The sequence below is a fragment of the Mercenaria mercenaria genome, chromosome 6 (genome assembly GCF_021730395.1).
Source record: "Mercenaria mercenaria strain notata chromosome 6, MADL_Memer_1, whole genome shotgun sequence".
Taxonomy (NCBI): Eukaryota; Metazoa; Mollusca; class Bivalvia; order Venerida; family Veneridae; genus Mercenaria; species Mercenaria mercenaria.
In genome coordinates this window covers 89,450,195-89,477,872 of record NC_069366.1, presented here as the reverse complement: position 1 = coordinate 89,477,872, position 27,678 = coordinate 89,450,195, and the positions used below count along the sequence as shown (strand labels likewise).

The 27,678-nt window shown below is 33.4% G+C and overlaps 1 protein-coding gene across 1 annotated transcript in view; it reads left to right on the top strand.

Moving 5' to 3' along the window:
- The first annotated feature begins 24,196 nt into the window (after window positions 1-24,196).
- Window positions 24,197-27,678, top strand: part of LOC128558111 (probable methyltransferase-like protein 24) — a 61,921-nt gene continuing 58,439 nt past the window's right edge. Inside the window, exon 1 of the mRNA XM_053546957.1 lies at window positions 24,197-24,451. Within this exon, the coding sequence (XP_053402932.1) occupies window positions 24,323-24,451 (129 nt within the window). The 5' untranslated portion in view covers window positions 24,197-24,322. The remainder of the gene's footprint in view (window positions 24,452-27,678) is intronic.

Sequence of the window (27,678 nt, the reverse complement as noted above, 5' to 3'; positions counted from 1 at the left end):
TTTACGATTTCTGAGTATTAAAAATCGGGAAGTAGAAAACATAAATAATTGAAATGAAGTCCAGAATTCTTGAAGTTGTATTCGTGAAATCATGCACTCGTATATATTTGAATTCTTGAATTTTTCACATGAAATATGGAAATCGTGAATTAATGAAGTTATGAATTATTGAATAATTGAAATCTTGAATTATTAAATAATTGAATTATTAAATAATTGAAATGTTGAATATGTAAAATTCTAAATTATTGAAATCCTGAATGATTGAAATCGAGAATTCTTGAAATTGTGAATTATTGAAATATTGAATTATTGAAAAATTGAAATATTTAACTTTGAAATTGCGAATTATTGAACTTCAAGAATTCAAGAATTCACGATTTTTGAGTGAAAGGAAATCTTGATTTTGAAATTTTATAAATTTGTTCAATACCAAGAATAACAAGAGCTGTCCGTAAGACAGCAAGTTCGACTTTTCTCAGTGCTTTACTATGAATAAGAGCTTTGCCAGTAATTTTTTTATAAAAATTTAGCAACAAGTTTCAAAGTTAAAAAGGGATATAACTCTGTCAAAATTCAATTCACAGTTATCGGGATTGTTTCTTCTGATGCAGACTTTGACAGTAAATAACCCTTAAGTTTCAAGTCAAAAGCTTTGATAGTAACAAAGATATTTGACTATTAAAAACTTTAACCAAAACAATCTAAGTTAAAAAGTGGCATAACTCTGTCAAAATTCAAATCAGAGTTATTGGGATTGTTTCTTCTGGTGAAGACTTTGGTATTAAATAACTATTTTAGGCTTCATGTAAAAAGCTTCGATAGTAACAGAGATATTTCTCTTTATCAAAAACATTAACCTAAAACGTCTATGTTAAAAAGGGGCATAACTACATGTGTATGTCAAAATTTAAATTAAAGTTATGGAAATTGTTTCTCCTGGTGTAGACTTTGATAGTATATAACTATTATAAGTTTCATATTAATAGCTTTAAAAGTGACAGAGATATTTGCCTTTATCTAAAACCTTAACCAACGGCAACGGTTGGGCGAGTGCAATAGCTCTACTTCTTCTTCGAAATGTCGAAATACAAATGACAATACTGACATAGATTTACATGTATATGGCACGGACCCGACAAAATTTATACATCAAAATTATATTGAAATTTCCAGTTGCACTGTAATTTAACAGAGAATAAAAAGCAGTATTATTAGGTAAGATTCATACTAAACTTGTTTGTGTAATTGTTCAGCATACTGTGGTCAACAGGCTCTCATATTCTGAGTAATTTATAACACTTTAAAGAAACTCAATTTCTGCATTCAGGTTTGTGTAGAAAATGTAACAATGCTAACAGTATACACTTACTGAGTGGCTTGCTTATTTATAGTATCATATATCACTATGAATGCTGCAATCTGAATGACTAAAAACTGAATAAATGAGTTCAACAAAATGAGCAGTTGACTCCTTGATTATTGACCTCTGAAATATGAACTAATGACCGCAGGGACTATTTTTGGGCGTGATTTCCGAGAGTTCTCACAAAAATATTAAAGAAACCGTACCTATATCATACTATACTAAATTGAGCGAAAATCTTGCATCGAGGTTTTCAGTCATTGTCCGTTCTGGTATATATTCTTTTTGTAATAATACCCGCCCCGAATGAGTCAATCTTCTAAAACAATAGGGAATTCCTGTCATTTTATTTTTAAATGAATATTGCAGTATCTTATGCGTGACGTACACGACCAACTAAAATTTCGGATATGTATTATGCCCAGTCAGCATGCTTGATACGCAATTTACGGAACGGCTAATGGCTGCGCCCATGAACGATTTTGGCCTGTATTATTTAAGTTTAGAACTTATTTTGAGGCAATGCAACAGCATTCAATATTGCAACGTAGTACATTCCTGAGAAAATGGATAATTGCTGGTGATATGCAGTGTGTGTTTAAATACGGATACGTTTAATTGTTGCAGTAAGGACTAACGGTCAACAGTCATTCAGTAATTTTTTCGTTCCCAGACTAAAGAATTTAATTTATACAGTTTCATTTCTAAAGTTTTGTCTCACTAGCACAGTTAACATGTGTCGAATATATATTGTTCATATAGCACAAACTATGGACCACAATTTATACAGGGAGACATGTAAAAATGTTAACTAATGACTGCCATGCCATTTAATAAATAATTATTATGTTTTATTACCGGACCTTAAAAAAAAAATCAATATTTTTTTCCTTCAAAGTATGACTTAAGCCAAGCTAAACTATAGACTGGCCAACAGAACATACTCTTGGCTGGCTACTTATACAAGGAGTTATGTAATAATAAATATTGTATCAAGATGTTTCCAGATTCTTTAATTCATGCCCCTCATCGATGTGGGTTCGAAACCTCATTTGGGTCGTAGAATTCTTCACGTGAGGAAGCCATCCAGCTGGCTTACGGAAGGTCGGTGGTTCTACCCAGGTGCCCGCTCGTGATGAAATTATGCACGGAGGGGCACCTGGGGTCTTCCTCCACCATTAAAGCTGGAAAGTCGCCATATGACCTAAAATTGTGTCGGTGCGACATTAAACCCAACAAAAAAAAATCTTTAATTCATGTAACAATATTAAAGGTAAAGGTAAGTTTTATTTACCATCGCTTGGTGAAACAATCAACATAAGCTCTATAGAGCTTTTCTGCGACCCTATATTAAGAACAGTTACAACCAATAATACCTCACCCCAGCAATTTGCTGGTACCCATTTACAGCTGCGTCGACTGAGGCAATCGTGATAAAGTGCCTTGCCCAAGAACACACCGCAATGAGAGTAGCCAGGATTCGAACAAGGGGCCTTCACCTCTGTAGGAAAGCGTCTTAGCCCTCTCGACTAATGCGTCCACTAATATTAAACAAGAGCTCCCGGGTGTAAAGGTTCTATGGAATTTCTTAAAAATTTCATGTACAAATGTCCATGGAGTATTCGGACGGATTTTCCGCATTTTACAAGGAAACCAAGGGGAAAAAGGCAACTTTTCAGGGTACAGAATTCACGAAAAGCTCGGAAAATTTTCCTGCACAGCCTAGAAACCCTGTAACTTTCATCATAGACAATTTTGCAGGGTAGCCCGGAAGCCATGAAATATTCTTACAGTTTTCCGGGCTGGACTGGAACTTATTCCAGGGAAATATTTCAAGCAAAGCCTGGAATATTTTCTAGTAGAGGCTGCAAACTGGACAGAACCTAAAACGCAGCAAATATAGAGAAGACTGTAGGATGACTTTCTCACTATCATTGTGGCTGGAAAAAGATACTAACATTTACTTAATATAATTTTTGATATTTTATTTATTGTGTTTAACATGAAATCGAGGTATTATTGGGTCTGGCTGTCCCGGCAAGTCTTCATGGCTTCAGGACCTCTCGAATCTTGTCACCGACCTGCATGGGCTCCGCATTATACTTTTCCTTCATGATATTTGCAACAGCAACAAAAAATTGATAATACTAGATGGGTGGATTATTTAATTTTGTTAAAGTAGTTTTTCTTCAGTATTTATAATGTGGATGTAAATGTCAACATATTCATAGAAAGGAATACTGAAATTATGAATTGAGCCATGAAGACTTTGTGTATACATTCAAAGATCAAAACTCAATGAAAATTCAGGCAACCCTACAACCCTATGTGTGCACAAATAGCCTTGCTACTGATCTACCATCATTCCTATGAAGTTTCATTTATATCACAATTGCTAATGTAGATATAGTCCAGACAAACTGTAGTTGAGTATGATCCTGCTTAGAGATACAACGTTTGTCAGTTGCACATAAACTTAAGTTTTACCTCTTTCCGGTGACAATCGATGGTCTGTAATGTCACTGACATCCCAAGTTGTGTTGACTGCCAAGTGATTACTTAATATGGTACTTTTAATCATTATGTATCATATTGGTCTGGACTTTACGAGGGATATAATTATAAAAACTACCTGGGTTCTGCTGGAAATGTTTATCAGTTCAGTCATGTTTGGGGGAAATTGCCAATTGCACATATTCATTCAAATATAGAACTATGGCAGTGTGTACATATTACTATAGTATTATATATTGCCAGTATTGTTACATGTCTTTGAACTATTGTATGGAGCCTTTGAACACTATCACTACAAAGATTAGGTATCAGTTCATTCATGTGTGCTGATACTTTATATGCACATTTTTGATGATATACCTGAAAATTAGATTTAACACTTAGATGTTCAAAACAATTAGGTTATTATTGGGTATGTCAATGACCTAAACTTGAAACTTTACATTGTGATGAAGAATGAGGCCAAAAAAAAATGTTTCTGATGTAGCTTCTACCAGACGTGGCAAATAGAAGGTAAATATTAATCAGCCAACGGTATTGTTTAAACAGTCTTTATTTTTGCTGCTTAGTTCAACATCTGAATGAACATGATTATATTAATAACTTTGAGTATTCTGAAGAAGTTATTATCAAACAATGTTTTAATTGCCCCAAGCTTATAAAATAGTCAAGCATTTAGCATGTAACAGTATGTAAAAGGTGTTTTACAAGTATAACCTGCACATTTAACAAATTTCTAACTAAAAATAACCCTTTAATTATAAAATAGGATTACATGAAATATTTTTTTTTAATTTCTCAGAGAACTGATTCAAATATTATCAGACTATGATATTGGACCTAAAATATAGACTGGCTATTTTCATGATTTTAAAGATAAAGATTAAAAAATATATATCATAGTCTAGGAGCTAGTCTAGGACTATGGAAATGCAGTTCCTATTAAATGAGCTACCATTTCCTTTTTTTTTTTTTTTTTTGAAAATTTGAAAATCATATCTTAATATTGAAAAGAATTAGTAATAAATGTAGTTCAATATATCAGAAAACAAGAGCGCCGATAAGCGGGGCAATATACGCCCGAAGGTTTATATCAGAGGATGGGTGCAAAATTTAAAGAATTTGACTGTTGAAGCCCAACAACAGGAACAACAAAGGGAAGAAAATTAAAAAAAAAATCTAAGTCCACAAAAAATCCTTACAGGTACAGGTATGTCAGAATGCATCTAAAAATTGAAGGTATCGTCCATGTAGTACCATAGAAAAGTGGTCTCATTTTTTCTCTACGGCCAATAATAAAAAAAGTTTCAAAACAAGATATTTATAGTAACATAAAAGGGAAGTAATTCAAAAAAAAATATTACAAGTGGAAAAAGGGATCTGCCAAACAAAAACAAGAGCACTGCAATGCAGAGCAATATACACAAAGCAAAGTCATATATGACCTTTGACCCCTAAGTGTGACCTTGACCTTGAAACGAGTCATCCGAAACATGCGCTTTGCACGTCGTCCCAATGTGGTGAACATTTGTGCCAAGTTTCTTTGAGATCCTTCAAGCAGTTTAAGAGTTACAGAGCGGACACGAAACAAATTGATATGACCTTTGACCCCTAAGTGTGACCTTGACATTGAAGCGAGACATGCGCTCTGTACGTCATTTCTGTGTGGTGAACATTTGTGTCAAGTTTCTTTGAAATCCTTCAATGGGTTCAAGAGTTACAGAGCGGACACGAAATTGCTAACGGACGGACAGACAGACAGACAGACGGACACCGGGGTAAAACATAATACGTCCCTTCGGGCGTATAAAAAGGAAGTAAAAGTACCTTTAAATAACAAAAAGCTGCATAATATGTGTATTTTGCAATATTTTCGATATAATGTTCTGCCGTTTCATGAAAGAGTATAGTATCTATGATAACTAAATAATCCATAAACATATCACTTTCCGTTAAAAATAATTTACATATAATAACAGGTTAAAAACATTGATTTAAAGCAAATATTCCCTGAATATACTGTGTACAGTGGTCAGCTGACTAATGGCATTGTTTACCCTCTGATACAGCCCTGGCTTAATTTTTTGGACTCCACTGAATAACTTTATTTAAAAAAAATATCCTATTTTCCTTCTAGTAAATTAAAAGCATGATTTACTAGAAAATGTGGCTGCTTAATAGTTGTAGTGGAACAAAAGTGCATGCAGAAAGCAAAAATCATTTGTTGAATAACACAGTGAAACCTAAACCACCTGCTTCCTGTTTAATCCACTTTTTTAGTTTTGACATTGTTAAAGGTAATCTAGATTACTATTTGAAAATAAATCAATTAAATGAACTCACCTGGTGTATTCTGTTCATTATTGTTAACTTCGAAGCTAAAATAAGCTGTACATACATGTAGCAAAATAACTCCGTAATCTGCTTTCATACAATGAACTTGTGTAGATTTGAAATATGATATTATTGAACAGATGTGCCATTTACAGTCAGCTAATGAGGGATACATCTATGAAGTTAAAAATATTTTTGTACTAGAGGAATATTTTATTCCATTTACATACTCATAAATTTTGAAGATTACTTAGATATAAAACAAACAAAAAAATAGGGATTACTTTTTTTGGGTACATGTACAGCCCCAAGAAGTAGTTCACTGACTTTATTTTCATCGGTTGATCTCTTGCAATGAGTTTCTATATATAAAGCATGCCAGATCTTATTAGTCTGAGTTAATCTCCTGTTGTGAGACAAGCAATTCATACTCTGCAGTCTAGATCAATAGACCCAAATGATTTACTTATCAAAAACTCCCTTCGGCAGGTAACTTTGAATGAATTGATGAAAAGAATTGTATCATTTTATGCAATTACTGTTGCTGCTATTGTTTTTGGTGTTATTCTAGAAGAAAGGAATCATGATATTTCAATAAATTTTAATGTTCGATCAAAATTAGAATGAATCTTTCTGCAGGTGAATAATATGACCAGTTGGATTAAAGTAAATGTTTTTAACTTTTTATTCCATTTCTTTTGATACCTATCTCATTTAGTTAATGGTAGTTATAAGTCATAACACATACTTACCCAATAAGAGATTTTTGTGATGGGAATTGGTGGAAATTGTGGACTTAGAATTTTGGGAGGTATTTCTGTATGTAAATACTTGCAAGCATGTGTAAGCTTGCAATAATCATGATCAGCCTGTATATATATTGTCACTACCTTGCTGCAAGCATTAATGTTGGTTTGAGAAATAACTGCAGAAAGTTATACAGCAGAGCTAACAAAATGACAGAATTTTTTTTCTAAGTTCATTCCATTCCTATTTTATTCAAGTGGTAATTTTTCTAAGTATTTTCAGTGCTGTTTCCAGCCTATAAAAAAGACTAAGTTCCAATTTTCCGGGTATAATTCCAGGGTTTCCAGGCTAATTCCATGCTATGCTGGAGTCTATTTTCCGTGGTTTTCAAGATTCCATGTATTAGGTTCCGGGGTCTATCGAAATCCCTGGAAAATCACTCATTTTCCATGGAATTCCAGCCTCATATCCAGGGAAACCCTAGAAATTGTACAGCCGGGTTGTCACTAATGGTGACAAATACCCCCACAGCGCCTTGATCTTTGACCTGGTGACGCCAAAGTCAGTAGGGGTTGCCTACTCAATAAGTACTATCAGCATGTGGAGTTTGAAGGTCCTGGGTGCAGTGATCCGCGAGTAAAGTGCCTTCATGCAAAAAGTTAACGTTGTGACGAACGAACGAACGAACTAACGAACGGACGGACAGTTGAAAACTAATATGCCGCCCATCTGTAAGAAATTATTTTGAAATCGGACCATGCATGTCAAAGTTATGGCCCGGACATAAACACCACACTTTCCCGAACACACACACACAAACACAGCACACACACAGACAGGAGTAACACTATATGCACCCCGCCCCCCCCCCTTACCCCCACCCCCCACCCTTTTTATGGTGGGGACATAAAAACATAGTCCTGTAAAAACAGTTGAAAGTACACATATTTAGTGAGTCATGTTACAAAGTCATGCAAAACAGCTGTTAAGTAAATGTAAGTCAACTAGTATAGATACATGTACCTCTTCACATAAATGAAGAACCTTTTAGTAAAGTCCTCTTACCCTTACCATGCTAAATTTCTATAATGAATTTGTCTATCTTCCAATGTGGACAGCTAACCATTGAAAGGGATGCTCACCGAAAACGATAGTGGGAGAATGGCGAACTTATCCGATCATTTTAAATCAGACTGCACGGATGTGAAGACTGACCATAATCTACACTGGTCGCAAAGGCAGAACCAATCGTGTCCAGCATCGTAAGGGTTAAGTTGATCCAACATATATTTGGATCATTTTGCTGTTTCTTTACAAAGAAGACAGATTTTAAACTTCATGAAAGCTTTTCAAAAAAAAAAAACAAAGAAGAAGAAGAAATTATGAAGTTACTGCAGTGTTGCAGACAAAAAGACATATCTATACATTTATATCTATGAACAATAAAAACCTAATTTTTCTATTTTGAAATGAAACTTTTCTCTAATATTATTGCTTTCTAGACCTTGATATATTGAATTAAATACAAGTGTCAAGAAATTTGTCTTTACTGAAAACTTTATAAATGTATGATTATGTCACAATCATTTTGTAAATTACAAATTAAAAAAAAACTATAAATGAGTGTAAGGTCTTTCACAGATATCTCCAGACTTGAATCTTTAACACCACACTTTACAAAGATCTGTTATCTTGCCAACTTTTCTGATCGTGTTTTAGAATGGCTACTGGTTTTCCTTGGATGCTGAAAACTGCTGTAAATCTTTTACTGGAGTATACCTGAAACAAAAATGGTAAGAATATTAAATACTATGAAATCATAAAATACTGTCACTATAAAACGTTTTTTTTTTTTTTTTGGTTTTTTTTTTGTGTGTGTTTTTTTTTTTTTTTTTTTATTTTGCTTTTTTCTGGAGACATGACATCTCATCTCAAATATTAATCCCCAAAGAAAAGTAAGAAATCCATAATTGATGTCTATTAGTGTAGAAAGAGATATTTTTCTTTCAAAATGAAATATGTTTCACCGTTTGTTTCGGTGACGAGTATCTAACAAGAGGGCCATGATGGCCCTATATCGCTCACCTGAGTACCATTGCTCTTAATGATAAAATCAAGTTTTGGCATAGATCACATAGGCATACACTTCAAATATAATCAGGATAAATATTTTCTTGTAACAGTTACTTTTGACCTATGGGTCACATACTAGTAATAGCCAATTGCTATACAAAGTTTGAGGGTCCTCGGCTAAAATACTGCTTTTTGTATTAGCACGACTATTCCTTACCCTGGAAGACCTAAATAAAATTTAAAACCGATCTCATTAGGTGCTGCTGAGATATATTCATTTACATAAAATAAAGGGCGGTAATTTGTCATAAATTCAGTCAAAAGTTATCTACCCTGATTGTCCGATTCCATCTGATGGCATAAATGACATTTCAAATCAATATCTTTATTGGTTACTGTGATACACCCATTTTAGTTTGAAACAAAGGGAGGTAATTTGACATAAAATCAGTCCGTAGTTGTCTATCCTGATTGTCTTAGTCTAACTAATGACAACAATGAAATTTCAAATGATTCCTATAAATAATTACTGAGATAAATCCATTTTTAATAAAATCAAGGAAGGTAATTAGCATCATTATATGCATGCAGACGATATAGAGTACAAAAAAAAATCTGAAAAGTAGATCTCTCGGAAGCACCGAAAACAAGGCAAACAGTGAAAATTGTAGACTCGGTTTAATTGAGTCTGTTCATGAGCAGTAATGGAAAATGCAACACTGCCCACGCCCCCTAGCACCGGCTTAAGCAGTATTCAATCTTCAAATCTAAATGAGTTGAAATCAATGATCCCGAAGGACCAGAAAATATAACAACAACGAGATGAAGTCGGGGCGACTTTTTACGGCCGCCACACAGCACTTAACACCTGCTGTTGTGAAGTAAATAAAATCTGAAAAGTAGATCCCTTGGAAGCACCGAAAACAAGGCAAACAGTGAAAATTGCAGACTCGGCTTGATTGAATCTGTTTATGAGCAGTAATGGAAAATGCAACACTGCCCACGCCCCCTAGCACCGGCTTAAGCAGTATTCAATCTTCAACAAGCCTTTACAACAATATATTAGAAACGTAAGTAAAAGTAGAAATTTCTTACCATGGAAAACATAAATAATGTTTCAAACCAATCTCATTAGAAGCTGCTAGGTATATTCATTTACATAAAAATGAAGTGAGCTAATTTGTCATAAATTCAGTCAATATGTATCTTCACTAATTGTCCAAGTCCATCTGATGGCATTTCAGTTGCGGATAATTTTAATTTGAAATAAAGGGAGGTAATTTGACATAAAATCAGCCCATAGTTATCTACCAAGTCCAACTTATGTCAATAATGAAATAAGTACTATAAGTAGTACGTACTAACTGATATAAATCCATTTTGATTAAAATCAGGGGAGGTAATAAGATATAAAATAACTCCAGAACCTATGATTGGATCTGACAGATTCATCATTGAATCCAAGATTTATTGTTGTTGAAGATATTTTGCCAGTTTGTATCAAATCAAATCGTAAATGAAGTCTCTATATGGCTGCAAAAGCAAAAACAGCAAATTTTAGACCTTTAAGGGGCAATAACTTAGGAACCCATGATGGGATCTGGCCAGTTTTAAAAAAAAAAACCGAGACATTATGCCCATACAAGTTGTGTGCAAGTTTGATTAAAGTTGATTTCAAAATGTTGTCTCAATCATGTTCACAAGCAAAAAATAGCAAATTTTCCCCTTTAAGGGGCCATTACTCTTGAACCCATGATGAGATCTGGCCAGTTTTAGAAAGGAACTGAGATATTATGCCAATACAAGTTCTGTGCAAGTTTGATTAAAGTTGATTGCAAAATGTGGTCTCTATTATGTTCACAAGCCAGAAATGGCAAATTTTGGACCTTTAAGGGGCCGGCCCCATAATCCTGAAACTTGGTCAGAATGTTTTCCTCCTTAAAAACTCGGACAAGTTTGAAACTGGGTCATGTAGTTTCAAAAACTGGGACACTAGGTCAAACATGTTTGTTATGTTGTGTTACTCTGGTGAGCGGCCTAGAGCCATCATGGCCCTCTTCTTACTACACAGAAATGTTCCCCATGATTAGACTATGTGTCGTACACATTACTAATTTTGTTGTCAGTCAAAGATAAAGGTCACCTTTTAAAAAGCAAGTGTTTTATAATGGTAGGGGACTTCTGTATTGCCACTGCAGTACTTGATCATATTTTAAAATTAATTTGAAAAAGGATATAGACTGGCTGAGTTCACAACATTGAATAATAAAAATGTAAAAAAGATACACCATAGTCTACTCTAAATGGTAACTTGATGCAAGTATAATATCACTGCTGTCTGTCATAAAATGTCAATTTAGATAATATTGATTATTGAGTTTTAATGTTATATTTCATGCTGTCTTTTTAAAAGAAATATCAAAAAAAAATGACATTTTTCACATCTTTAATGATACTGTACGGTTTCACATACATATCTATATCAAGTATAAGTTTAACTTTATTCATTCAATTCCAGTAAGCTAAAAGCCCGTGAGAACAGTGAAATTAGCATGCATGCATAAATACTTGTGTATATGTGTATACATGTTACATTTAGAGGTTACACGCTAATAATAGATTAATGTTACATTTATAGTATCCACTAAATATGAACAGAAAAATACTCCACTCCCATTGATAAAGATATATTCCGGTCTTGAACTGATCCTTAACAATATGAAACAAAAGAAACAACAGATTAGATAATCGACTTTTCAATTTTCTTTCAGGAAATGACTACTATGATAAATAAATAAGTATTTTCAGGCCCATAAACATCAGAGGGTACATTTTTCAGTGAAAATATAATTCTAAGCTTATTTAACTAAGCTTTTTAGTGAGTTCATTTCATTTTTAGCTCATCTGTCACGTAGTGATTTTTCTACTTTGTATACCACTTTACCACATAACTTAATAAATGACAAACGAACTTCTCTAATTCAAAAGACTTTTGCCAAAGAGAATGCTACATTTCTCGCTTGCAATTTTGATAAAGCTTTTTTACTAGCAATATTATTAAACATTATACAATGTGGACCTGTTGCGAAGTTTGTAAAGCCCTTTCCTTTTTATTGAACAACATTTACATCAGGTTGGGGAATGCAGTTTTTAGACAAGTAGTTGGTATTCCCATGGGAACAAATTGTGCACCCCTTGTCGCAAATTTGTTTTTATATTGTTATGAAAGGGACTTTATGTTGAACCTTTCTCCAGATACACAGGCAGATATTATAACTGCATTTAATAATACATCACGCTATCTGGATGATATTCTTGATATGGATAATCCGTTTTTTAGTCAATTGGTGAGTACTATTTATCCTAGGGAGCTTCAGTTAATTAAAACTAACAATTCGGATACTGATGTTCCATTTTTAGATTTACATCTCTCTATTTATGACAATATTATACAAACCAAAATTTATGACAAGAGGGATGATTTTAATTTTAGTATTGTAAATTTTCCCCATTTGGATGGTGGTACCTCAGGCTACATCTTATGGGGTATATATTTCTCAATTAATTCGGTTTGCCAGAGCGTGTAGCCATGTCAAGCATTTCAATGAACGTAATCAATATATTACAAGTAAACTTCTTCAGCAAGGCTTCCGTTATTACAAATTGCGTAAATATTTTGCTAAATTTTACTATCGTAATTCTGATTTAGTTTTAAAATTCAATAGTAATTTAAAAACACTTCTGCGAGAAGGTATTTCTAAACCCGTTTTTTATGGGGATGTGGTTTACAAATTTCGTAAGATCTTGGGTCATGGTAATTTTTCAAATGTATTTGGTAAAATTATAAAACGTTTTATTAAAAGAGGTTACGACCCAACTGTTTTGAGACATACCGCATGTTTAGTGTTCAACCCGTTTACAGTTGGACACTACGCTTCCCCCATCTTTGATTGTGTCTGACGGAAGAGGGGGAGGACTCTATGATAAGCAGTTTCTAAATCCTACCAGGACTGAACTGTTTTGATATCTGTCTTCTGGCCTGTTTCGTCGGGCCTTTATGGGTGTTTCTCTTGTTGCCCTGTCTTCTGAAAAGGCATCGAGTACATACGTTTTTGGTTCTAAAGGTTTGCTTTTTATATATTTGTACACGAGCATTTTTGTGTTTTACATGCCAAGCCGTTTTGTTTTCATTACGTGTGTTAGAGATTCACCTGGAGGGGATTGCTTTTATTTACACTGTCCCGTGTCTTTTGAACATGGTGGGGATAAGAGTGAGGTTGGGTGCGCACCATAAACCGGTTTAAGTTCCCCTGTGGTGTTTTAGTCACTGACCGTTCCAAGGCGGTGCCCCAGTGAGTTCCTTTATTTGTTCGTTTTGTCCTAATGTGTAGGCTTTTTTGTGTTTGCGCGCGTGTGTGTGTGTGTGTGTGTGTTTGTGGTGTGCACGTCTGCGTGACTTGGGTTTCCTTTTGGGGAGGCTGCGTTTTTGGTACGTGGCATTCCCTGTTTGATATTTTTCTTTGTTTTTTTCGACAATCATGGTAGATAATTATGGACTGATTTTATGTCAAATTAACTCCCTTTATTTCAAATTAAAATCCTCCGCAACTGAAATGCCATCAGATGGACTTGGACAATTATTGAAGATACATATTGACTAAATTTATGACAAATTACCTCAATTTAATTTTATGTAAATTTTCTTTAGATGTATTAAACACTGAAAAGTAATATTCCAAGAAAACATTGGAATGACAGAAACCAGACTCTTTTGTCACTGTGATATGTGTCGGTATCATAATAAGAAGGGACCTCATAAAGGGCGCACCTGCAGAAAGGGTCCATATTTATCAAGATGTTCCCTTAATATTGTTGCAGATCATTGCATCTCATAGTGATATAACATGTTGTCAAATTACTTGTTTACATTTTCCGTTTATATCCATAAATAAACGGAATAAAGCAAATAAGAAGTAAGTCAATAGTTTGACAGAAAACTATCTTGTGATAGGATGGTCGAACAGGGAAGAGAACCTACTTGAACAATTCAACACTCGTTACAATATTTTATTTACATGAATGAATATTTACAAATGATTAAAGAAAAAAAGAGGAAATTAATTAATTAAGAAAGGAAAAAAAAATGAATAACGAGCTCATTTCTTATGATGGAGTTCACAGTTACAGATGTTTCAGTCCGAGATATCTTATAAAGTTACCACAGCGACGTTACATATGTTTCAGTCTCCAATAAACTAGCACGTTAAAGAATTACACAACTTAAATACTGTCCCATCAAGTTGCGAAGACGTCGACACCATCCTGGCTCATCATACTTGGTGTTTGTATCACTGAGCGGTGTCAGTCGTGTTAAAAGATCAAAAACTTGGCGGTTAAGGCACAATCATGGAACTAAGATCCTCAGTTCTGAGTAATCACATCCAGGCGAGATACGTTGACCACGGGTGTTTAACTTCCGGGTCGTTATATCACCTCGAAATGTCGTCCGATGGAAGAAGCTGAAATATGTAATATATGGTAAGAACCAAAGCAAATACAAATAAAAGCACAAACTGCTATGTTTGGTACACCATACCTCTGCAGGCTCGCATAAATATTACTTGTCAGTAATACAACAAAGTATACGTGCTATTAAGTTCATACGTCACTTGAATACAATCCGTCCCTTAGTATTACTATCAATTATCTAGTTAATTACTAACTGGACTAACTAAAGTTAAAGAATGATCAGGATGTGAGATGATAATGATGACAAATCATATAAGTACAAATTCCTTTTAAAGACAAGAGTATTTTTAATTGCAGCTATTATTCACAACAACAAATCAACGTAATGCAATAGCCGGTATGTACGATAGCTCTATATTATCGACTACCATGAAGAAAACGGACAACCTGATGGTCATGCACCACACACGCACACAATATCTTTAAATTGCAATTAAATATTGAATATACGGTACCAACGTAGTCAAACCATACGTTTATATACGGTGCAGGGATACAGAATGATACATGGAAAAATACAATGCAGTACTGGCGTTCCATAGGGTACAACAAAAATATTGACAAATACGGTTTGTGTGAAAAGCACTTACTATTCATAAAAAGTCAGGAAAAAAATTAGCCTGACAACTCGAAACCAGCTAATAGCTTGCAGAAAAGAAAAAAAAAATACAAAATCCTTTAGAATAGTAAAAAAAAAATACTAAACGAAACCACAATTCAAGAATAATACAAAAACTAACAGGTAAAAGTCTAACCTCGATCGAGCGAAAACAATATCTGCAAAGAATAGTTTAGAGTGACATTCTGTCAGTCGGTAATATGATGTGCGCTACATATCTAGACTTGTCAATATGTATTGTTTTCGTCCCGCCAAAATATTGATTTTTGCACGTGTATCACGACAGAGCCGTGAAATTGACTATTCATCCGCGAAAGTAAATTGTACAATTTAAGGCCCGTTACAGTGGTTAAGGGGATAAAAACATAAATTGCTGTGTCAAAATTTTCAATTTCCTCAATACTGAACCGAATTTAATGAAATTTACATGGACATCTAAGTTATCAAATGCAGAAAATCATGCACGTGATTCTAAACGTGAAATCTGACACTAATCTCAATATCTCATAAATTTATATCGATATGGCTTATTATATGATCTACATATTCTATACCCTGTGCAAATAATAACCATTATATAGCAGCGGTGTATGTCATACGAACACTAATTAAAAGTGAAAAAGATATATTATAGTAGCCATCCATCTTCAAAATTTAAGCCATTTTGGACACAAATTATTAAAATTTATATTTAAACAGATATCAATTTGTTTATGGATTGTTAATTGTGTGTAGGTATGTTATGGCCACACTAAATTGATATTCTGTTTGTCTGATTCTCACACCAAAATATAAAAATTCAATGTTTTTAAAATGTTTTTATAACTGCTCACTCACAAAAGAAAGCGTGATTTTTTTTTTCATCATTTTCTGCATATGAACGTCTGGTTTATCTCCTATACAAGATGGGTATACTCAAAGTTGATGAAATTTTGTTTGGTCGAGCAGGGATTCAAGGAATTTGGGCATTGTAGCTCAACTATACGAAATGTAACGAATATTTTATATCAAAGTAAATTTGAACACCAAATAACCTTTTAAGTTTAGTGGAAAAGATTATCACACTTTTAATAAATAGTTTCTAGTTTATAAACCGCTTAAGTCATTATTGTTGATGATAACTTCAAAAACATACTTTAAATGTTTAACTAATAAAATATTTAGAAAACGTTCTTTTTTGCCACGTGTATCGTTTTCTAAAACGTGACCATATATCGGCAAAAGTTGTTAATTAACCCCTTATCTAATGACACGGGAAACATCTCGTCACTGTTAAGAGCATACACATAACCTGTCTTAAACAATGTAACAGTTGCACACATTATATTTTCATTAATATTATAAAGATGAATGGACTTTTCTACTGCTATCAGTAATATCAGTTATACCTAGATTACCATTAATTCCGTACTTTTCATACAATAATAAAGACATGAATAAAATTTATTATTTGAATATTATGACTGACGTAGATCTATTTTTTATATCCATATACGATAGTAAGACCTCGACACTAACGGTGTACTGGGATCCCAAGGACCCCAAATTCTGGTGAGGGAAACCAACTATTCAAAGCTTGGTGTTCCTCCGGGATACATATTTTTAATAAAGGCAATGTAGTAGTCCAAATTCAGTACCGAATAACATTCAATAATTTCTTAATTCTCACAAAACATTTGACGGAACTTTCACTTTACGACGTAGCGCGAAATCACTACCTCGGGCGATTTACTTGCTGCTAGATATGCAAGATATCCAGTAATCGAAGGAAGAGAACTAGTCACCATTCTTAGAAACATTTTTCGCGACTTTCGCAATCGGGCAAAAAATGCGAATTTCATCAAGGGCATGATATAACTTGTAAAAAAATTATTTGAAATTTGTCTCTTTTTTTTGAAAATTGAGTCTGAATATAGACTGTATGGCTGAAAGGGCCAAAATAGAAAACTGTGCCCCTTTCAGGGGAAGTAACTCTAGAATCCATGATAGAATCTAGCCGGTTTTCGAAAGAAACTGAGATCTTATTGTGACTTAAGTTGTGTGTAGGTGCGGTTAAAATCAAATATAAAATGCCACTTCTATCGTGTTCACAAGGTAAAATTAACAAATTTTGGCTCTTTCAGTGGTCAATCAGGGGCCGTAAGTCCAGAACCTATGATTGGATCTGACAGTTTTATCATGGGATCCAAGGTTTATTGTTGTTGAAGATATTTTGCAAGTTAGTTTCAAATCAGACCATAAATGGAGTCTCTATATGGCTGCAAATGCCCAAAATAACAAATTTTGGCCATTTAATGGGCCATAACTCTAGAACCCATGATGGGATCTAGCCAGTTTTCGAAAGGAACCGAGATATTATGCCAATATAAGCTGTGTGCAAGTTTGATTAAAGTTGATTGCAAAATGTGGTCTCTATCTTGTTCACAATCCAAAAGTAGCAAATTGTAGCAAAAAAAGCAAATATATACAGTTTCACTAAACATATTCTATATGTATAAAACAGTTTGTTGCTTTATTCCTTTTATTCTTGACTTCACTTAAACACGGTGGCGATACCCTGGGTATGCAGGGGAGCAAAATGGCGGCGGAATCTCTCGATTCAGGTAACATGTTTCATTATTACTGTCTTAATACTTAACCAATTTTAACGAAATAAAGACGAGTGCCCGCTCATAAGAATACTACATCCTCGGCTATAAAGCTAGGGCTCCTGGGTTTCGTAGTTTTTGTGAAAAGTGCAACGGCGCATTCTGACGGAAAAAATGCAACTGCTATGTAGGGGGGCATTTTTCTGAAAATGACTAAATCAGCTATCCCCGTGTGTTTCGAAAAACGGCTTGTGGGGCGGAACCGGGCTTGACATTTTCCAAAGCTGTTGTAGAACTTTAGCGAGTGAAATCGCCAGTTTTCGGCAATTCCAGGCGATTGAAAGGAAATGCTATGTAGGGGAGGTGTTTTCATTATGTTATGTGGGGGAGCTTTTGACATGTGGGGGTGACTTAACTGGCTGCTAGGCTGCTACAGGCACGCAGTGATATGATCATTTGATACATAAAGTATATATAATATGGATAGAAATTATCTCAGTGGAAAAAAAACCTTTTCAAGGATTTTTTATTTTGAAGGTGGATATGAAGTAAACATATTAATGCCTTCTACGGACACATTAGGGTACATATATGTGGAACAGATTGTCAACTCCGTCCGCTCAGATTCGTACTTGTATTTTGATAATATTCCCTGTGTTTTTATCCCCGTATCCGTTAAATCGGGGACAATATCTTTGTTGGTCTCTCTCTCTCCCCTCTCTCTCTCTCTCTTTTTAAAATATGAACTCGGCATTCAAGATAACTTTTTTCGAGGCAAATTTCTTTATGAAATCCTTCCATATTCACACATCCCATTCATTGTACATGCCCATTACATTGGTAAATAAACATTTGACCTTGGTCTTCGTTTTGCCATATTTACACGTCAAGCACATAGCTCTTTTTCCAGCCTCATATTTCAACGGGGGCATTGTGCTTCAAAAACACATCTTGTTTTTCTTACTTTTCTCATATACTTATAGCCAGCTAGCGTACTCCATGCCCCACCTACCAAATATTTTATTTTGTTTTCGGTGCTACGAGTGCCGTGGCAGCAATGTTTCCTTATCTAATTTTCTGATTAACCGTTTTAACTTTGGAAAAAATGAAGAAGAACGTTTTAGTATATTTATTAATTATAACGTAAACAGAAATATATAGTGAAAGTCAAAATCGTAGCATGATATTTCAAACCGAATTGTTGTAAATTGTTCCGGACATAAATTTAGCCTGTGTATGTGAAAGAGTTTGACCCATCAAAATATTGTTCGTACTAGCAGTAAATTTAAACGGGCCAACATGGTTCTTGCAATTGAAAAAAAAAAAAAGAATTGAAAGGTTCTATTCAATAATATTATGTTTTACGTGCAGTTTCTTTTTAAAATAAGGAGGAAGATAGTGATATTGAAAATGTTTAAAATCGTTATTTAGACGACTGCTTTACCACTTAGAACCATAGAATATTTTATGTTTCAACTGCCATGACTATATATCAGTACAATGCAACTTCTAATGCCACCTTTAATATCTTTTTCAAATTTCTTTAAAAGAGTTTTTATGAATGTCAGCATCGCTGTTCCTGGTTGTGGAGATGCAGCCGATCAACTGATATAAACCCCGGCCGCAAAATTCGCAAAAAATCCAACAGTGGCAACGTAGATATAATATGTTTTTAGTAATATACGTCGGGTTAGTCTTATTGAAACAGCATTTGACTTTCAAATTAAATTTTACTATTCTCACATGACATTTGCACCGGTGGTAAAGGAGATCGTAAAGCGTTTTCTTCGTTAAATGAAGACAATCTTTGTCGTATAATAGCAGTATAGGATGCACTTGCTATTATGAGGATGCATGATAACCATAACAATGAAACAATAATATATCGTGCGTACAAAAATGAAAGAGTAAGTAAATGAAAATTATTTTTCTGCGAGAAACTCTGCAAAGTTGATTTATAATTTTTTATGCCCGTGACAAACTGCCCGATCGTTCATCAAAATCAAATTATATTGCACGTAAAACTCGGGGTGGCATGGTTATAAAATGTACAAATCCTTTTAACGATTTAGTATGATGGAAAAAATACGAAGAAATTAAACATAAATATATCTAGTTAAACCTTCCTCTCTTTTTATGATTTTAAAAAACTAGAGGTTTGCGAATTTCGAGAATTTAGAAATTAAAGGTTATTTTGTAAAAATCAGCTATAAAATCTGCAGTAGATCTATATATTGAAGCTTCACTATGCAAAAAAATAAACGCCTCATGAAAATAGAATAGGCAGCTTGTAGTAATTGGATGAATTAATGGTTTATGTTTCAGATACAGTATAGAAAAAAAGATGAAGAGTAAGTGCTCATCAAATGTAACGTTAAATGCCAATAGCCAGCGTCGTAAACGTACAGCTAAAATGAATATGAAATACCAACTTCAGATGACTGAAATGTATACTGTAATAAAACCGCTCACAAAGCAGTTCACCCCCACATTTCAAAAGCACCCCCACATAACATAATGAAAACACCTCCCCTACATAGCATTTCCTTTCAATCGCCCGGAATTGCCGAAAACTGGCGATTTCACTCGCTAAAGTTCTACAACAGTTTTGGAACATGTCAAGCCCGGTTCCGCCCCACAAGCCGTTTTTTGAAAACACGGGGATAGCTGATTTAGTCATTTTCAGAAAATGCCCCCTACATAGCAGTTGCATTTTTTCCGTCAGAATGCGCCGTTGCACTTTTCACAAAAACTACGAAACTCGGGAGCCCTAGCTTTATAGCCGAGGGTGTAGTATTCTTATGAGCGGGCACTCGTCTTTATTTCATTAAAATTGGTTAAGTATTAAGACATGTTACCTGAATCGAGAGATTCCGCCGCCATTTTGCACCCCTGCATACCCAGGGTATCGCCACCGTGTTAAATCTACTTAATTCTCCTATTGATCTCAAATAATTTCGTTTTTCCCAGAACCAATGGTTAAATAAAAAGTCAGCCTGTCAATGACTGAAATACAGTTGAAACAGGCGTTAAACAAAAAAAAAACGCAAACATAAAACAAAATCTTTTTGAAAAATAATAAAGCAGACAAGCGGCATGTAAGCAGGGTGTAAAAATTAAATATAGGCTTATAGCTATCCGCTTCCCACAAGTTACGCTGCTTAGTACGTGGTTAAAAGGGAAGTAACCAACGAGGCCTCTGACTGGTTGAAAAAGTATATGGTATTCTGCAGTATATATCTACCATGTGAAGTGATCTCCCATTGGTGCAAAATATGTTGGATGTGTTTGAAAACTACCTTATTTCATTAAATAAAGCTGTAATCCATGATTACTGGCTAAAATAATATGAAATGGTGCATTTTGTTTAAGAAATATGCATGTTCTATCAGTAGGGCATTTTTATGAAAAATTAAATAAAATCATTGCCGGTTTATAGGTAACCGAGTTCAGAGAATAAAAAAGTGCCCTAAAGTGATGGTCAACATATATATTTACTGCAGTTTTACGATAGTTCTTGGATAGTTCTTTCAACCTGAGTAGGTGTCATCAAACGTTTAATTGTTAGGAAAGTCCCATGATCGGAAACATTATAATGTGGGCTTATGGAAATTTAGTTGGTTCCATTACAGCGCAATAATTCTACACCGTGCGCATGTGTTTACCTGTGATCGGCCATTTTCCAGTATATATGTAGTACGTGCGTGTTAAACCTCTGATTTTTTTAACTGCCATAGTTTGAATGTTTTTTTTTAAAAATCTAGATAATATATACATAATTGGAAAGTAGCAACAACCACCACTTTTTGTTGGTTTTGATTACAAGATGAAAATTATGTTTTTGGACTCTTATATGTGTATGAAAGACAAATCAATTGTGTTTTTGAACAAAAGATTTACTGATTAAGTTTTATTAGGTGTTAAAAGTCATGTCCTAGATTTTGACACATTACAATTTTTTTCAGTGTTTATAGCAAAAATGACCGCAGCTATTTGCATATTTTGTCCTATATGTAATTGATTTACTTTAATATGACTTATTTATCTATAACAAAGGAAGATTTTCCTAATTTCTTTAGAGAGTTTATATAGCCATTCAGTAAAAAAAATGAAAATAAAATTTTGGCTCCATTCAAATACATGGTGCTTTCAATTTGAAAAAAAAAAAAACAGTGTATAATTTACAATCTCCATACTTTCCCGTCTTACAAATCATACAGTATTTTAGGATACCTTCTATGTAACACAATAAGCTAGGTTTAAAAAGCGTTTTCAAGCGTTTAAATTTTTTGGAGGTCACATTTTTTGGAAATAGTGACTCAGGTGTTTGCAAGAGTTACCTTTCCTGTGATTGTTGTTATGGAAAGGAAAAAATAAACGCTTTCTATGTAAGTATTTCTTTATTTTATCCGTCGCTGTATTTTATTTTTTAACGTGATTCTCGCCCAGCGGATTTCGTAGGGGATTACATACACAAAGAAGAAAACCTTTCTACCACATGTTTTACCTTTTCTGGTTTGTACTAGGAGGCAGATATCGACCAATCAAAAACAATATAAAGATATTCAACTCTGGAGTACAATTATTTGGACTAAAGTAAGCACTTCACATGCTACAACAACTGAACAAGTACACACATGGTAATCAATGATTGTGTTAAGCTATAGTTACGTCCAGAGAATATCGAATTGCTTACCAATACATAATTACATGGAAATTGCAGAGAGTCATCACCTGTACATTACCTTAAAATGTTGTGATTACATTTGATGACAGTTACTTTTTGTGTTACATTATTTGATCAAAGTACTCCAGAACAGAAATGCTTCAAAATGAGTAAGGCATAAGAAACACTTTTAAAATGATTAACTGAAATGGCGAATATAATAACAGTCTACCTATGTTGTTATAAAAATTTGATTCAAATTTAACGTTTTTGTCATTTCTCATTGTTGGATATACATTTTACATTTTAATATTTCAAATTTTCTGTAAGCCAAGGTATTAACATTGAGAACAAAAAAAAATAAGTTTGGCTGCTATGCTGCATTATTTCTTCTTTTTTATTTTTTTGACCAAACATTGAGATTTGTTTTCATATCGTTAATTTATGATTAAAGATTTAACAGAAAAAATAGAAAAAACAACATTCACAAGAATAAGTGAGTTACTACAGTGTTGCGTTCATCCCTTGATATGATCTACTAGACTAAAATAATATGCGCTATTTGTGGGTCGGACACCTTAACTTAATTAATTTAACTGAGTCTAATATTGCTTAAATTGGTTGCGTTCTATGTTTCCAATGGATATTCGTGTAACTTTAATTGAATGCTTGAAATACTTAGTGACCTTAAACTACATAAAAAAACAAAATCTGTTTTTTACTTAATATATATAATTTTGCATTAAATGTTTGATACGGTATATGTCAATTAAGTTTTGAAGAAGCATATCTTTAAAACGTACAAGCACTAAAAGTACACATGCAATTTGCTTTAGATTTTTTTTACATAATCAAATTGGTAATGTAACGAATAAAAATTGATAATTAATTAGATGACTTATATATACTGAACAAAACAACTAGCCCACCATTTGTTTAAAGTATAATAAGAGTACTACCCGCAGAACATTATACTGTTGATACTATTTCAATATACATTTGTAGTTAAGAAATCATACAACGACAAAAAAGAAACGTCGTTTTTGTGCCCTATCGAAAACAAAAATTGATATGTGTACTACATTAAACCATTTTCTAGTAAAAGGTAATACACTACACCTCTTTTTACGGATGTTTTCATTCGTTTTCTTAAACACGACTTTAATAATATTTGTGTTACAGTAAAACAAACTGGAGTGTAGAAGTAAACTGTATGAAAATTTATCTTTGCCTAACTAGATATTTTGAAATTTTGATATATTATTGACAAGATATTTACCTAAATGAATTCTTAATTACATAAACGCACGTTTAGTAATGTATAAAGCATTAGCAAAATAGCAAAAAAAGTGGGTTAGCTGTGTTGTTTTTTTTTTTCAATATAGTTAGGGTTAACTGTACAACAGAAGTTCTAAAGACTAAAACCATCGAAAGATTTCTCGTCATTGACATGATAGCATTCCAACTTTGGATTGAAAGGGCTTTCTCGTTAAGGTAACATTGAAAACCAAAATTAAAAGTGAATCAACAAAAATATACATCTTATCTCCACATCCTATCTATAAAAACATTGCATCATTATTATTTTTCCCAAACTTCTAATGTTTTAGACTGATACCAGTTACTTAAAAGGGGAAGTTGTGTTCTTTTCTTTTCTGGCTGATATTGAGAAGAAAAAAATCGTCAATATATATTGCAAATTTTAGTTCAATCTAAATAAGAAATGTGTTTTACGAGACAGTGTCCGTGTTTGCAACATATTGCTTCTAATCTTACTTTTTCGTAACACTGATATCCTCGTACGCGTAACATCTGCTTCTTACAATAAATAGTTAATGAAACATTTGTGTAATTAATCCAAGAACGGAATTTCTGCTTTGCTAACAATGAAAAAGCATCAATTAATCCTTCCTAGTATTTTCTGTTCAGTTTTTTCTTTCGTCTATTTCTTTACAAGTGAAAAATTAAAAGGTAAAGACAATTGTGTGTATAATATGAAGGATGACGATAAAAAGGTAAGTTAATCATTTTTTTAATAACATAATGATGAAATACATATACTGTCAAAGTAATGAAACTTATATCTTTGATTAATGTGATAACTTATTAACAGATCAGTTCGTTTACACATTTAGTTGTAATAGCAAGTTTTACTAGATTCGTTTATAAACAAATCACTACCAGTTAATAAATAATGTAACAATAAAATACATATAAACGAACTTTACAAGCATTAAACAACTGTTTTAATATCAAGAGGATACAATAGTAATAGTGTTTGATAATAAAATTTATCATTCATGTTGTTAAGAATACATATGATGTTTTCGAACATCAGCTATACATGATATATATATATATATATATATATATATATATATATATATATAAATAATATATATCAAACCTTGAAAACATATAGAAAAAAATATAAAAAAAAATAATATTCTAAAAAATAAGTGAGTTACTAGGAGTTGCCTTGATCACTTGATATGATCTACTAGACTGAAATGATGTTTGAAAGATTACTACTAGAGTTTTATAGCTTTTGCACATGCATGTTAATTTAAGGGTTTCCACAATATATTTTTAATACAAGCATGTTTTGTGGTTAACATGTAATAATACAGTTTCTAATACGTATGTTAAGAATTCGCATGGCGGGATACCTTTAATATACACTCTTATGTAACTTTTTAACAGGGTTGGGATAAAGAGTTATTTTGCGTGCAATTAACCGGCTGAATCTTCCAGTCTTTTTTCCCATGATTGTTTCTAGGTGGTAACCCATTGTCTTCCTTAATGTGTTTGCTTTCACCTTGATTTGACCTTGTTGTGTTTTAGTTATACATAAACACTCATATGGGACTATTCGCACTGGATCCTTTTCCTTGCTTTGCATGTGATATATAATGGTACCGTTGTCTGTAAGTTCTGCTTTAGGATGATAATTAACCCTCGCTAGATATGTTACGAGAGTGTTACGAGAGCAAAAAAAAAGCAATTTAACAGCAACATTAATTCAAATTAAGGCAATACTTATTCAGTACCATATTTGTTCTACGACAACAGTTACGTTCATTTGCAATCAGGCTACATATTGCTAGCTTAGATAACTAAAAAGAGTTTTAAATTATGGAAAAATTGTGTATATTTTCAAAAATATGTTTCAAAAACATTTATATTCTGTAGACTACCAATTGAATAATGACGTTAGATATTTTTGTTTTTGTTGGATTTAACGTTGTACCGGCACAATTTTAGGTCATCTGCCGACTTTCCAGCTTTGATGATGGAGAAAGACACCATGTGCCCCGTCCTGCATTATTTCAACACGAGTCAGCACCTCGGACGAAATCGTCCTTCCGTCAGACAGCTAAATGTTTTTCTCACATGAAGAATTCAACGCCAAGAGGATCGAGCCCACATCGGTCACGGAAAAGCGATTCAAAGTCAGGGTTAAAGCCCGGGTATTAGATAGTGACAGTAGTTTTTTTTTTAGTTAGTACACAAACATGAGAAATATTTAACAAAAGAAATTTTGCATTTCATAGATTATTTAAGAACTTATCGAAAGTTAATTAAAATTAAGTTAAGTAGAGCATATCAAAAGATATTATTACATACCGAATGACTATCTGATTCAATTTGAAGTTATCTATATTTTGAAGGTATATAACTGGCATTTTATAACTAAAATCATTAAAAATAGAAACATTCTGTTTACGTACATGAATGAAAAACAGGAATGAAAATTTAACAGAAACAATGCTTAGTTCCAAAAATATGTCATCGCTTATTCTGGCTCTTTTACTACAACAAATAAAACTTTGTTATTTACATCAAATCTTATTGCTGTAAAAGTGCAAGTGAACAGAAATTGCGAAGAAATATGTACGAAAATGTCTGGGCAAACAATTTGGCCTTTTGAAAACTGCTTTGTAGGTGAAATCCTACATCAGTTCGAAATGATTAATTACAAGGTTTTAGCAGTCAGAAGATATGGTTTCTCTACTTTATATACCACTTAAACACATTTTAAAAATGTCACACTACATGTAACCGCCCTAATTCAAAGACACTTGCCAAGTAGACTGTTTCTCGCATATCATTTCAAAGCTTTCTAAAAGGTTGCAGTTTTCAAAATATATTATGTGCACTTGTGGCGACGTTTGTAAAGCCATTTCCCTTTCATTGAAGAATATTTGCATCAGGTTTGGAATTAAAGTCTCCAGACAAGTAATAGGTATTCCCATGGGAACGAATCGTTCATCCCTGTCTCAGATTTGTTTTTATCTTGTTATGCCAAAGATTGTACGCCTTTTTATTGCAACAAGTGGATATTATTTCTGCATTTAACAATGCATCATGCTATATGGACGACATACCTAATATGGAACATCCATTTTTTTGTTTCTCAATTGGTGGATACTATAACGTCCCCATGCGCTTCAGTTGAATACGACTTACAATTCGGATACCACTATTTAAATGGTGTACCCTCGGCAACATCTTATGGGATATATATCTCTGAATCATTTCGGTTTACTAAAGCGAGTAGTCATGTTGAAGATTAAGAAAATCGTAACCAAAATAATTCAGACAAGTATCTTCAGTCGTTATTGTTATAAATTGCAATAATTTTAAAAAGAATAACAATCGTTGCTCAGATTTGGTTTTGAAATTTAGCTAGAATTTTTAGGAAAGCTCTGCGAGAAGGTATAACAAAATCTGATTTTGATGGGGATGCATAAGGTTATTTTCAAACAGTATTTGATAAAGTTAAAGTAAAAAAGGCTATGACTCAACTATTTTTAGAATGCCCTATTGTTTACTGTTCAATCCTTTTAAAATTGGACGCTACGCGTTCCTCTTTATTTGTAGCTGACGAACAGGCAGAAGATCCTATTTTAGGCAGCTTTTAAATCCAACTGTGACTAAGCTGTCTTGATATTTGTTATCAGCCTGTTTTGTCAGGCCCTTGAGGGTGTTACTCTTGGCGCTCTTTCTTCTGCAACGTCCTTGAGTACATGTACTTTTGGTTCTAAATGTTTGCTTTCTCAAAGGGGGTGACTCTCTTACAAACAGTTATTAAATCCCACCAGAACTGAAATGTTTTGATTTCTGTCTTCTTGCCTGTTTCGTCGGGCCCTTAAAGGCGTTTCTCTAGATGCTCTATATTTTGCAAAGGCATTTAGTACATGCATTTTTTGTTTTTAATAAATGATTTTTACATAATTAT